The sequence below is a fragment of the Buceros rhinoceros genome, unplaced genomic scaffold (assembly GCF_000710305.1).
Source record: "Buceros rhinoceros silvestris isolate BGI_N320 unplaced genomic scaffold, ASM71030v1 scaffold32827, whole genome shotgun sequence".
Lineage (NCBI taxonomy): Eukaryota > Metazoa > Chordata > Aves > Bucerotiformes > Bucerotidae > Buceros > Buceros rhinoceros.
The window spans coordinates 9,959-23,394 of NW_010422119.1; the positions used below are offsets into that span (position 1 = coordinate 9,959).

The following is a 13,436-nucleotide window of genomic DNA, read 5'->3' on the forward strand; positions in this document are numbered from 1 at the left end:
CACTTAAACCTATATAAAATAAATAATCCTAATTCTTCATCAGGCTGGCCTAGGTAACCTTCAGCCTGTCTGGATAAACCACTCGCTGCCCACCAGCCCTCAAAACCAGTAGAGTTCAAAGTTACATTTCACGTCAAGTCTTGGAAGCAGAACATGAACGTCTCCTACCCAAAGGAATATATGTAAACATAACAACAAGCCTGGTGTGGCAGAGCCCCTACACAAGGTTTGTATGAATTTCAACAGCAGGTAGGAAGTTGAACAACTGAATGGAAAAAGAAGCTCTTTCAGCAAGTCAGAAGGTGCTCATCTGCAGGCAGACAGCTCTGGACGCGCAATGCGCTGAGCGCAGACCTGTTACCCAGACCTCTGCTACTCTGCCATGCTGCTGGGAACTGACCTCAGCAACGCACGCCTTAAGGTTCTCCCAGGAGTTTGCCTCCTGGTCTCCCAAAAGGCCCAGCGAAAAGAACCACATGATGGTTTACGTGGAGCTCTGAGCAGCAAGATGGCAAAGGACACCAGATCCTCCCCCTTACTGACTCACAAACAATCTGAGATTTCACAGCTTTGCTTAGTCAGCTTAGTGTCAACACATTCACAGAATGAGAGATGGCTACACATCTTGGGATCGCACCCCAAGATTTCAGAGTTCAGAGTCTTCAGCATCTCCTGGTCACCGTGACTGCACACCCAGCGTCATCTTCAAGTTTTCATAAACCACGTAGCTGATGCTGACAGCTGGGATCACCTTCATAAAGTTCGGCGCCAGACCCCGGTAAAGGCCAAATGCTCCCTCTGTCTTCAGGATGTGTTTAAACAGTCCCCTCATCGTCACTTCGGGAGCACCCTCCACTGAAGCTGCAATAGGAAAAGCCACAATAACTAACCCGGCCTAGCAGGTGAAAACACTTTGAGGTAGCCCTGTCTCACAGAGCAGTTCTGATCCACGTGCTTCCTGCAGCTGTTCGCCGAGCAAAGCTGCTCCGTGGGGGACAGCACCTAACTGCCCGGTGAGCCGTGGCCGTGCTCCACGTCACAGCCATCTTCCCAAGCTGCAGGCACCCTTAGCCCAAAACTCCTGATCTGAGCAAAACAGAACCTCCGTCCTGGAGGTGCTTGGCCCTAGATGCTGAGGGCAGGACAAAGTCCACTGTCCTCCTGCAGCGTGGCAAACAGTCCACTGCTCAGGCCAGCGAAGGCAGCTGGTGCAATGTTTACACTAGAGGACCTTTACCCTGCGCAGAGCCCATGACAGGAGTTCCCACCGTTCCCAGGAGATCTCACCTTGGGCCTGCATGCGTGTCCTGACAAGAGCCAGGGGGTAACTGGCAAGCTGTCCACAGGTACTGGAGATGGTGCCACAGGCCAGCAGAACAAAGACTCCAGGGTCAGCACTGTTGACAGCATAGCGCTGCAACCAGGCGTTTTTTAGTGTCTGGAAGGAACAAGCCAGATGTCAGAGGTGAAGAGGCAAGCAAGAGAATATCACTTGACATAAAAGATCTACCATAAGGGCCCAGAAAGCAATGTGCAAATTCAGCCAGAAGCACCAGGCTTCCCAAATCTTTTTGAGCTACTGCAGTGCCTGGGGAAAATCCCTTCTTTAATTTAATGTTGCAATTTTTTCATTAAAAAAAAACAAGGGACCATGCATGATGTTGACTAGGAAAGGAAAATCATATTGGATTATCTTTAAAGCCATTTAGGGTAAAAAAAAATCCCTTTGTGCCCCCTAAGGCTGATCGGAAAAGCTTTGATAAACTCCTTAAACTCCTGCAGTAACTGACAGGTCTGACAGGCTAACGCTACCCAAGCAGCAGGGCCCTTGCAATAGGTTAAAGCTTCATACCTCATAGACTGCCAGGTCGATCCCAGCGTACGGAATGATCCCCAGCATGTTGGGGATGTAGCCTTTGTAGAAGGCAGCCATTCCTTCCTTCGAAAGGATGTTTTTGGCACAATCCAACATGCCTGAATACTGTCCTGTCTTCCTTAGAGCCATCCGTGTTTTCAGAACCTGGAAGAGAGGAACAAACACCATGAAGGGCTACAGGAGAATCAACAGGAGAAAAACCTACAGACAAAGTCATTCTCAAGAGCACGCTGGTCAGGACTACTGCAAGCGTCATGCGAGCAGTGTTACCCGATACCACTCGTTAATTAAGCCATCATACAGCTGGTGTTCTACCCACTTTCTCCCACCTCAGCACCTCGCTAGGACCCCTCAGAGGCTGGACTGTCAGCCACCTGCCTCACCTCCATCGGGTAGATGCTGCTCTGTGCGATGGCCCCCGCCAGAGAACCAGCTAACAGCCGCTCGTGAATCCGCAGCATCTCTTGGTCCGTTCCGATGAACCGCTTGATCTGTAGAAGCCCAAGCACACAGACATTGAGACTCGCTGACTTAGCTCAGCTGTCTTCCATTTTTTTCAGCTTGTCCTTCTGCAAATCCTTCTGCAGCCAGACTTATCTGTGCCCTTTCCCTCACCTGCTCATAGGCCATGAACTTAATGGCAGATTCCGGCGCAATCTTCAACACATTGATGCCATTCCCTCGCCACAGTGACCTTGGTCCACCCTCTCGGATCATTTGAGTAAAGCCACCAATGATGCACATGTTGTTACTGCGGGAGGCATGAACCTGGGAGAGAGAGAGTGAGCTTGGATTACTTCCAGTCCCGATTACGACAGTGCTACGTTTTTCTCTAATCCAGGCACAAAAGGGCACTTTTTTATTTACACAGAGATTTGCCAAGGCTTTAATCCCTTCCAGATAACGTCTACAATAGGAAGGCAAGCTGCTTTTTTGCAAAGTCTGGTGTTAACTAATGAATCTAATCAATATCTTCCTCTGGAACGTGAGGAACAGCTAAATATGCAACTCTCACAGGATCAGTGACCAGGGTAAACTGCTCAGCTGGCTCAGGAGCAGGTGCAAGGGCAGAGCAGGTTAAAATCAGGTTTTTCTAACTCCTTTCTAACAGCAGTAACACTGAGACTGAGTGCAAGCTCTGCCAGCTGACCTCCACAACCACTTCAACTCTCATGGCCTCAGGGTCTCTCCCAGGAACACAAGACTTGAACCTGTTTCACCAAAACCCAAGTTTTCCAGTGTTCTAAACCACAAAGCTTGCTAACTATTGACACCTTTCACATGTCCACCTCCCCAAAGAGTCTCTACATTTTTTCTGCTAATCCAAAAAGCTTTAAAAAAATAATAGCAATAAAAAAGCAGTAAGATCAGTCCTGGTCAGAGCGCTGTACTGTGCTGATGAACACTATCACCTCCTGGTTTCTCCTAGAATATTAAGGGAATCTGCCCACTGGAACTTCTCCACCATACCTGCATGAGCACTTTCAAGCGGTCCAAGGGAGCCGTACAGGTTCTGGACACGGCGCCTGCACCTCCACCTGCAACCAGATGTCTCCACCACATCCCTGTCTGCCTCTCTTCCACTGTGAACTCATCAGGGACTGTCAAATTCTCTCCAACATCAAAGATCTGCAAAAACAAAAGGCGTTGAGAAGTGTTTCATCAGCTACTGATCTTGCCAACGTGTTACCACTCTTTATCAGAGCTAAGCACTGAAGCGCTGGACACACTTATTCCAAGGCAGCAGCTTATTTGTCACCATCAGCTGCTGTGCCTGGCCACAGGAACTGCCACTGCTCCAGCACGTCACAGGGGAACCTTTGCCTTCAGAGACCTGTCCAAGCAGCGGGCAACTGCTGAACATTTGTGAACACACTGTGGATTGTAGTAAGCAACAAAATCACCAACTGCGAGCAGCTGCATGGCAAAAAAGCTGGACCTCTCTGGAAGCTTCTGAGCTCGCAGCCAGTTCCACCTCGTTATGTGCTATTTTCACACACAAATATCTCCAGGAAGGATGGCTGCCGGTCTAATCAGTTTCTAGTCTTAACCAGCCCTGAACCAGCCAGGGCTGGCCACTGGTGTGCACTGTCAGAGGCACAAGCCAGGCAAACACCCTCCTCTTCTTGCAGAACATGCAGTTGTTACCGCCTGTGCCAGTGATGGGTGGCAAGATAACAGGACACAGCTGGGCTTCTAGGGCTACGAGGCAGCTGTTGAACCATGAAGAGAAAGAGAGGGACTGTGAAAGCAGCTCCTGGGGTCAGGACTGACTGTGAAGCTGGGGGAAGACCAAGACCTGTTGCAGAGAAACGATTTCTTACCGTGGAGTGCTTCCAGTACAGGATGATTTCAGGAATGTTCTCCACTGGGTGCAGTAGGTGATAGTCTCGCCACTCATTCCAGTCAATTGTCATGGTCCCATTTTTATCCATGCTAAAAAGATTAATCATTAGATGAGTACAAACTCCCACTGGGTGACAAATTTCTCCTCCCCTTCTCTTTGATTACTTAGGCCTACACCAAAAAAAGCTTTGCAAAGCAACTACTAAGACTTCTAAAGAGACACAAGACAAAGCTGGAAAACCTTCTCTTATTAAACACTGCAGAGAGGTGGAGGTGGGCTCCCTTCTGCCTGCCCTCTCTCTTCCCTTTAACTGACCCACAGGAGTAGCTGCACACCCTCCTTCCAGACTTACGGACATAACTGACACTGAAGGGAAAATAATACTTACTAGGTGACAGGACCCCAGAAGTGTCCCGTCCTTATTCTGACACACAGGCAAACAGACAGGGGGAAGGTAGCAGAGGAAAGAAAGAGGAAAAAACAGCACAAATAAGTGGTTGTTACCATGTTAGTGCCACATGCATAAAGCACTCAGCATTTCCAAAGAGCAACTGCACCGTCCCTCTCCAAAGCAGCAAGCTAAGGGCAGCAAGACAATCAGACAGGGATGCAAATCAGCTCAGGTGCAAGCACAGCCCCACGACAGGTCAGGAAGAGCAGAGATTCTGACAGCAACTCTCCATAATGCATTATGACCTTCTAAGTGTCAATTTATGGGCGGGGGGGGAAAAACCAAAACAGTAATAGGCAAAAAGGGAGGAGCTGAAGTCTCTGGAAAGCATGTACAGGGTAGAAGGAGGAGATGGATTCCATGTCCTTACATTTCCTTCTAACCCCCTCAGCAGTAAACCAGACGAACCAGCTGAATTCTCACCTCTTCAGTATTTTCTCGGCCTGCTGTTCAGAGATCTTCACTCCCAGGTCCCGAAGAGACTGCACAATCTCCTGGGCATCAATACGGCCTGCAGAGACAAGCCAGCGAGCTCAGGTTTACGTATGACAAGCTAACACATGCACTAGTTGATTCTTGAGCATGGGAAAGGCATTTACCGTCATTCTTCTTATCCAAACTCTTGAAGACCAGTCTCAGCTTCTTTTCATGATCTTGGAGATAGTGAACAAATTCCTCAAAATCCAGCTGTCCATCCAGGTCCTTGTCTCCAGCCTTCACAATTTTCTGTTCAGAAAACAATCAAAAAACTGTCGATGCCTTGGTTCATTCAGACAGATCCACCCCGTCTTCTACTGTATTTAAAGATCATTTCCTACAAGATTTTGACTTTTTCTTCAGAAAGTAGCCGACTGAATTATGGTAATTCCTCAAACAACTCTGAGGAAAGCAGTAGTGTAGAAAAGTCACCTGATTCCAGGCAACTGTCTCCCGAAGTTAGTTATGCAGATGAAATGCCTCATGCTTTTACCAGGAATATTCTGCCAGTATCACGTGCTAATCTCAGTCCTGTATCTTAATTACCTTACAAAGCCCTTGTGGAGGTTCTTGAACTCAGTATGAGGCAACACCTTTGCATAAAAAGTGAATCACAAAACTTCAGGTAATAAAAAACCTGAACAGGAGGAGGAATTTCATGCTTACTACAATCCTTCGAGAAGTAAGCACCCTCTGGCAATAACCAACTCCAGCCAGAAAAAGCCTGTCCAGCTCTAGCAGACACAGCCAGAGATAAAAACCCCTATGAACTGGTTTAGGCACCCTGGAGCTATGTGCTTTAATTATACAAGTTTCCATGAGATGCGTATAGAACAAGAAAAGGTTCTTAGTAGGACAAAGCTCAAATCAAGATCAGACTCTGTGCCAGACATCTAGGACAAGGTGAATGACTAATTAACTCACTCAGCATGGGGCAATAGTAGATGGACTGTCCTATCTAAGGGCACATGTTGACAGGAGAGGTGATCTCTGGACTCCAAGAATGCAGCTCAGGGAGTTCCTGCTCCCCTTCTTGTTCAGTCACTTGCCTTTGACAGCCTGTAACTCTTTTTCAACATGAATCAGCGAGCAATGCTACATGAGGTGTGAGTCTACTGCATCACCTATGCTTTTGTTTTAGTTCTTGTAACATGCATGTGAACAGCAGGTGGGTTGTTCAGGAAGCTCTGCGCTAACCCTCTGTTCACCAATATTTTGTCCAATATTCAGGCTTCAAAGACAACAGGCAAACCTAAGCTTACTGTGATACTGCCTCAGCCCATGGGCACCAGTCCCCTTCACAAGCCTCAGGTCTTTGTTTCAATGCCACTTCAAATGACTTCAGCAGTAAATACTTTACCACTAAAATTCACTCTCTCTTACCCCAACAAGTCCCGTCCCTTTATCCCTAATGCTATGAGGATTATTCCTAATCGTTTCATGAACCTAAATAAGAAAGTGCTGTCCCAGCTGCCCTGACCTTTGAAGAATGCCCAGTATCCTTCACCTGCAATTTATCATATGACTGTTGGAAAGTTCAGACCTGAGCCCACATTCAACTTGTGGGCTAAAGATAGACCCACACCCCTCGCCTGTCAGCAGATCGGCTTCGAACAGCTGAATCAGGGCTTCCCTCGATCTAGCAACCCCCAGCCCGTTGACAGGCACTGCAAGAGAGATGTGACTGTGCAACTGCTCTCGTTCGCACGCCCCCAACAACCGCAGCGCTGTGCGATGAGTGATCAGAGACCGCAGGTAACAGAAGCTGCCTGGTTCCGCTACTTTCTTCCTCTACGATCACAAAGCAAAAACACCGCAAGCCCGTCAGACAGTAACCTGCCTTCACACACGTGTGAAGGTGAGAAAGCCAAGCTCCCAGCAGCCTCTCCAGAGACAGGAACCAACACCTGCCGGCAGCTCTGCGCCTTCACCAGCAGGTGCGAAATCTCCGCAGGTAGAAGTGCTCACCAACAGCTCTGCTAGTTGCAGACCTTTATACGGTCACCTATGGAACGTGCTCTGTCTGCAGCACGCCTGGGGACTCCACACACCTCAAAACCCGCCACACGCCCCACTTGTGTGGCTAGGTGGAAAAAGCCTGCCCGGCTTTGCTGTTCAATAACCAGCTGTCTGGGCTCTTCACAGCCTGCTCACAAAAATCACACCCCTAGCAGCAAGCTGAAAGCAAGAGCTGTGATAGAGAGTGGGACAGAGCGCTGTGCGGGTTGAGTGCATCTCCCTTCCGCGGCGAAGGGAAACGCTCTTGCACAACCCCCCAGCTCACCCACGCACTGCTGCCGAGCCACTCACCGGCTCACAGCACCAACCTGCACACCTTCACCCGGGCGAGACCTGCATCGGCTTGAGCTGACACGGGATTACTCACCTCCCCGCAGAAGGGGGGCCAGCGGAAGGGGTGAGGAGAAGGAAAAGGAAAAGGATGTGAAACGGTATATTTGAGCAGACTGGTTAAAGCAGAAGAACCCACATTTGGAAAATCCCTTTTTCTATTTAATTTGCATCAACTCCACTGGTATAAACAGTTTTAGAGGCACTGAGAGCTCATCAGGTTCCACAAAAGAATCAAAAAGAAACCACTCCACGCTGCTTCAGCAGTCCCTGCCAAGTGGCAAGAGACACGTGTCCATGCTGTACCCAGAGCTGTCAGAAAGCTCTCCCCCTCCAACTAGCCACTCAGGGTTTAGGAGACCACCCCTCCATCGCTCTCTCCCTCCCGTTCCTCCCTCGGGGCCATACCTGCTTCCACTGGCGGTAGGTGGAAAACTCCTGGGAAGGAATGAAGAGGCTGAGTCGGAAGATCGATTTGAGTTCAGCCGGCAGCCCCTTCGATTCAAAGTATTCAAACGCCGTCTGCGACTCCCCGAACACTGGCACATACAGACAGAGGCAGAGCATCTTTCTGAGCCGGGGACTCAGCTGCCCTGCTCAGACCGACCGGGAAGGGAAGTAAGTCTGACTGATTCCCCTCAGCTAATCTGAGTGCGTAGTGGAAAGGAAATGCCAGCGAGTCTCATGACACATGGCTATGAGCGCAACGGGCGCGGGTGGGATTGGCTGCACAAGCCCTGCCCTCCTACTTAAAAGGAAGCGGTGGCTGTACAGTCCCACCCAGCTGCCGGCAGACACGGGACTGGAGGAGGCATGAGCTGCCTTCATTGCTCAACACCATTAAGCCCATTAAACCCAGAGATTTTACATCACCTCACCGCAAGTTAACTCTTACTGGGCAGGTCTTTAATCCAAGAGGCTTTGGCCAACATCCGAGACAGCTCACTTGCTGTTCCTTACATCCAATCCTTTCTGATCCTATCCTCACCCCTCTGGGGATTTACACACGCAGCACAGGAGAGACCAGTCTTGATCAAAACCTGTCCCACCATACAACACAGGAGGACTCTCACTGTCTTTCTCTTCCCAAAAATCATTCCTTTAAAACACAGCAGGAGCGGGATGCCAGCACTGACTGCTTCCATACGTGTTTGGGGTACCCACCTTAAGCAAAAGCCTTGACATTCCGCTTCTATAAGGTCAGAGCTTCTCTAATGCAAGAGGTCTTTAATCCAAGAGGCTTTGGCCAACATCCGAGACAGCTCACTTGCTGTTCCTTACATCCAATCCTTTCTGATCCTATCCTCACCCCTCTGGGGATTTACACACGCAGCACAGGAGAGACCAGTCTTGATCAAAACCTGTCCCACCATACAACACAGGAGGACTCTCACTGTCTTTCTCTTCCCAAAAATCATTCCTTTAAAACACAGCAGGAGCGGGATGCCAGCACTGACTGCTTCCATACGTGTTTGGGGTACCCACCTTAAGCAAAAGCCTTGACATTCCGCTTCTATAAGGTCAGAGCTTTTATAATGCCAGAGTTGGTTGGCTTTGGTTGCAAGTTGTCCCAAACACACTCGCAGCAGGCAAGCCCAGCACATCGAGATCTCTCCTCTGCAGCGCTCCAAGGTACCAGCACAGGCACCAGGAAAGCCCATGGAGGTTTGCTATTGTGCCCAATGGCCAGAAAACCACCAAAATCAAGGGCAGGCTTCAAAACAGACCGATCAGCCTCAAAGTCTCCCAGCTAAGCACCCACACAGCAGTTACACCAGCTTAGTAGCTCTTCCCTCCTCTTCCAGCTACAATCAAACGCTGCAGTCGGGTACACGCTGTGATGAGACATGGCCTGGGCAGAACAACATTTTCCAGTTTCTACCATTTACAGTTTAACCACTTTGTAAGGGAGTTCCTGAGCTTTCATCAGGAACAAGGAAGGCTGAAGAGGGAGTGTGGCGCACACACATCATTTAATGTAGATATAATTACAGGCTCTGTGCATTTAGTAGGGTTTGATGTGTGGGATAACACCCAGCGCAACCACGAGAGCACCCAAGAAGCGCAGCAGGTAACGATGCTGCTCGGTACTGAATTACTAACTGCTAACATGAATTTTAAGTAAGCTGTAGTCTTCATGTTTGTCAAAGAGAAGCTATCGTACAAGGAAAACGTGAAAACCCACAGCCAATAACCAAAACACTATAACCCTGCCTGTGCTTGAGGTAACACACCGTGTTTGCTCCGCTGGTTCCAGCCAGCCCAGGGAGCAGCCTTCCCCAGTGCTGCGGACGCAGCAGTATTTTCCTGTGTTTGCTCTGTTCAAACAGACTCCCTGGCCAGTGCAAAGTCCAGTAAGCACACACCCCCTCCTCAAATCCTAATGCATGAGGGGCCTTTACCGTGGTATTTCATTCTTCAGATTTGAAGGAAAGCCAAGGTCTGTAAGAAGCTCTTTGTGGAGCTGTATGTCAATCACACAAATCGGGAATATTGAATCTGCGGCTTTATTTCAAGGATTTTTTTTTTTTTTTTTAAGCATACCAGATCATAACTCACAGCAATTCGGTACCCTTGAGAATCATGACCCACAACAGTTTCCTATGTCCTCCTCCAGACCCCACCTACCCTGGCACTACTGCCGCATTACCTAACCAGGCTTAACCTACTCCTTGCTGACGTCTCTCCACAGAAAATCAGGATCTTCTCAGCGACTCCAGATCCTCTTAAAGATCAGCTGCAGCAGCTCACTCCATGCACACCACCAGCACGCCCCAGCCCCCCCACTAAGTCCAGTCTCTCTGCAAGCAGCACCTAATGCCACCCAAAGCGGTCACCGTCAGCAGCCCGAGCAAGGCCAGCAGCTCCCCTCAGCTCTAAGTGAACAAACATAACTCAGATTTGCCCCACCAAGCCCTAAGATCCTCCTGTCCTTCCCATGAGTTGCCAAGCATCACTATTAGAGCTGCTTGGCAGCTCAGTTGCCATGACAACACGATGCAGATTTTCCTAATAAACTCTATCTGGAGTTGGCAGCTAGAGACAAAAGGCAAGAATCTGCTCATCTTACGGAAAAAAAAAAAAAGCCCTTCTGCTTACATCAGAGGAAAGGAGAAAGGTAATGAGGTTAAGAAGGCTGATTTTAAGTGGAGTATTAATTACAGGACGGCGAGCTAAGGAGGAGAGACAGATTATGAATGAAGTTTATACCAGCAATTCTGGTTATAATGACAAAGGGAACTTAAAGAAGCATTAACAAGTTTTAGATTTCAGCTAAAAAATCCTGGTAAACCTGTAAGTACTCAAAAACAAGACAGGCCTCCAGAGCTGCAGGGATCAGTGCTGCTGGAACACAACCAGTACAGGGTCACTGGCCAAGCCTCAGGGCTCTCAGCCGGTGCAGTTCCCCCAGCACACCCACCCCACCCCAGGGCCTCAGAGGTGAGCTGGGACAGTACATCTCTCCTTAGCACTGGCTATTCTGGATCATGCCAAGGCACACAGCTCCAAATAAAGTCAGTCCTCCTCAAAACGTCTTCCACCCACCAGTTCCGCCAACAAAGTCGACACGTCAGTGCAGCTAACAGCCTCCTCTGCTAAAGGGAGCATGAGATGGGTCTGTCTGCCTTCCCCTGAAGGCTCATTTTTCTTGCCATCAGGGAAGCTGCAAACTCATTTTATTTATAGGATTTGGTTCTTATCTAAATGCTGCACGAGTTACCAATTTCCATCCCCTGGCATTCCAACGCTAACCTTACCGAGTCATTTGTACTCTTCTAGGCATCTGCTTCATCACCCCTTTACTACATCAGCTCCAAAAGGTACCTCCCAAAGGATGGGAGGATGCAGCCATACAAGGAGCAGCGAAGTATGCTGTTTAATTTTGAATTTGCTTTGCTAAAAAAGAAGTCTCTAAAAATATCAAGTGCCAGCAAGCGTCACAGCCACACTAACATCCTCCTTCGCAGGCACAACAGCTTTCTGGGTGAGTACACCATGGGCCAGAGAGAACTGATGCTGCTCGAAGCTTTCCCTAGGTTCTGCTGACGCGCTATTTTTTAATTTCTGGAAACTAGCTTATAATTAATTGTACAGTACTGAAAGTCCTCGCAAAGCACAAACAACAAGTGTAAGGTGTAGGAAGGGGGGGAGTTAATCATTTAAGAGCCCCCAGTGAAGTGCAGGGCTGCAGCCAGCCAAGGCTGCGCAAAGGGAAGGACAGGAACCAGGGAAGGCAGACAGCACTACCTGGTATGTGACGTAAAAGTAACCAGGAGAGGTGACCTGTGCCACTGACAACACACAGATCCAAAGTTACAAGTCCAGATGGTGTCATCAGGGGCAGCTCTTGTCTCTCTCCTGTGTACACACACCCAAGGGCCAACACATCACATCTGCAATCAGCATTTTCTCCCGCATTTGCGGAAAACAGCCTCGTGTTGAAATTGTTCCCTCCAAGGAAGGATCCGAGCAGAAACACGCCAATGACAACGGGCAGGTGGAAGGGCCAGGGCTAGGAAGCCCCTCTGGTCAGGTTTAATGACACATGGCCATTCCTCACAGTAACCCCAGTATTGGGAGTGATGTTCTGTGTGGTTTTAGCAGACAGGTAGTTACAGGTGTATTTACAAAACAGGGTGGCATACAGCCAAGAGACTTCTCCCAAGGTCGCAGACAACCAGCAGCAGAGAACAAGAGCCGTGTGTCCTCCACACTCTCTTTAAACTCCCAATAATAGTGTTTACTTGCAGTGGTTTATAATCTATCCCTAAGGCTGTACCAGACTTTTTGCAACCCCTCTCCCTCAGACAGGTAATTAGAACAGCTATCTGATCAAGCACAAACAAGTCACTCACTGCAGCTTAACAAGTCACCGTCCGTCAGCTGAGCCACAATGGCTGGTGCAGCATTAGCTGGCCCCAACCACAAGGTAAAACGTATCCGTATAATCCTCAGCCGAAGAGCTTTACACTGCCTTTTACTTTACAATCAGGCCAGGCTAAAATTACACAGTCACAACCTCCTGGCAGATGGGCAGCTACTTCCTAAGCTGCAATAGCTCCATTTTAACACATCCTCATCCTCTAGGTATTTCTCCATCGGCCAATTTTAGGGTTTCTCTGCAGCAAAACTTCCCAGGGTCACACAGGAAAGAGGAGATTGGTATCAGCATTCAGAAGCGGCTTCATTTGCAGGTGGGAACAGACAGACTCTCCATGACTGAGGGACCATTGTTTTCTGCAAGACAGTGGAGACTTCCAGCCCTACTCTTGCAAGGTTTTCATCACAACCCCCTTCAGTTCCGAGCCTCTGTCCTTCTTCAACCTCTGCACACGAGAGTCCTCTTCTCAAAATGCGCACGCTCCTCTTTGAGGAGGATGCACACTGCTAACCGTAGGGATGAAGGCAAAACCCCTGCAGATTTTTCAGTCTCTTTCAAGCAGGGAGTGGCTTCAGCTCACCAGAATGTGACACACCACCCTGCCCACTTCTGTTCAAAACACCAGCAGAACAGATATTAATCCCCTCTACAACTTAAACCTGTTTGTCCCCCATTTTAGCCAGAAAGCTTACAGCAACAACCATACCCAGTTCCCTGCCAAAGAAGCTGGATCCTGCAACTCACGTACCTCTACCCTTGCTGCAGCCCTTCAGCACTACCCTGAGCTCCCACCACTCACAGGGCTTATTTATGCCCGACTCCTTCTCCCCTAATCCCAGGTCACGTCCTTGGTATTAAGCCACATGTAGTCAGGGCTGCCTGCACCATCCTCAGGAGAGACAGACAGCATTCCCTCCCCATCAAAAATAAACCAGGACTGCAGGCAGCCAGCACTGTGCAGGGAGCCCAGGCACTCAACTAAGCAGCTTTTGTTCGCTTCCCCCCAGACAAAGCCTCACCATTTATTCTCCGCCAATTGTGCGCACCCACCACC

The 13,436-nt window shown here is 49.0% G+C and overlaps 1 protein-coding gene across 1 annotated transcript; it reads right to left on the bottom strand.

The window, feature by feature from the left end:
* Positions 1 to 676: 676 nt before the first annotated feature.
* SLC25A25 (solute carrier family 25 (mitochondrial carrier; phosphate carrier), member 25) lies at positions 677 to 8,067 on the bottom strand. The gene is made up of 10 exons (XM_010139940.1): positions 7,909 to 8,067; positions 5,274 to 5,400; positions 5,098 to 5,185; positions 4,201 to 4,312; positions 3,347 to 3,505; positions 2,492 to 2,644; positions 2,260 to 2,367; positions 1,853 to 2,020; positions 1,288 to 1,438; positions 677 to 861 (listed from the first exon to the last, which is right to left on the bottom strand). The coding sequence occupies exons 1-10, from the start codon at positions 8,065 to 8,067 to the stop codon at positions 677 to 679; spliced, it is 1,410 nt and encodes a 469-aa protein (XP_010138242.1).
* Between the last annotated feature and the right edge of the window lie 5,369 nt (positions 8,068 to 13,436).

Coding starts and splice junctions, on each gene's coding strand:
- SLC25A25 (XM_010139940.1), bottom strand. CDS start 8,067: ATGCTCTGCCTCTGTCTGTATGTGCCAGTGTTCGGGGAGTCGCAGACG. Junction 2,645..3,346: donor GCTTGAAAGTGCTCATGCAG/GTATGGTGGAGA, acceptor TCTCTCTCCCAG/GTTCATGCCTCCCGCAGTAA. Junction 1,439..1,852: donor TCGACCTGGCAGTCTATGAG/GTATGAAGCTTT, acceptor TGTTCCTTCCAG/ACACTAAAAAACGCCTGGTT.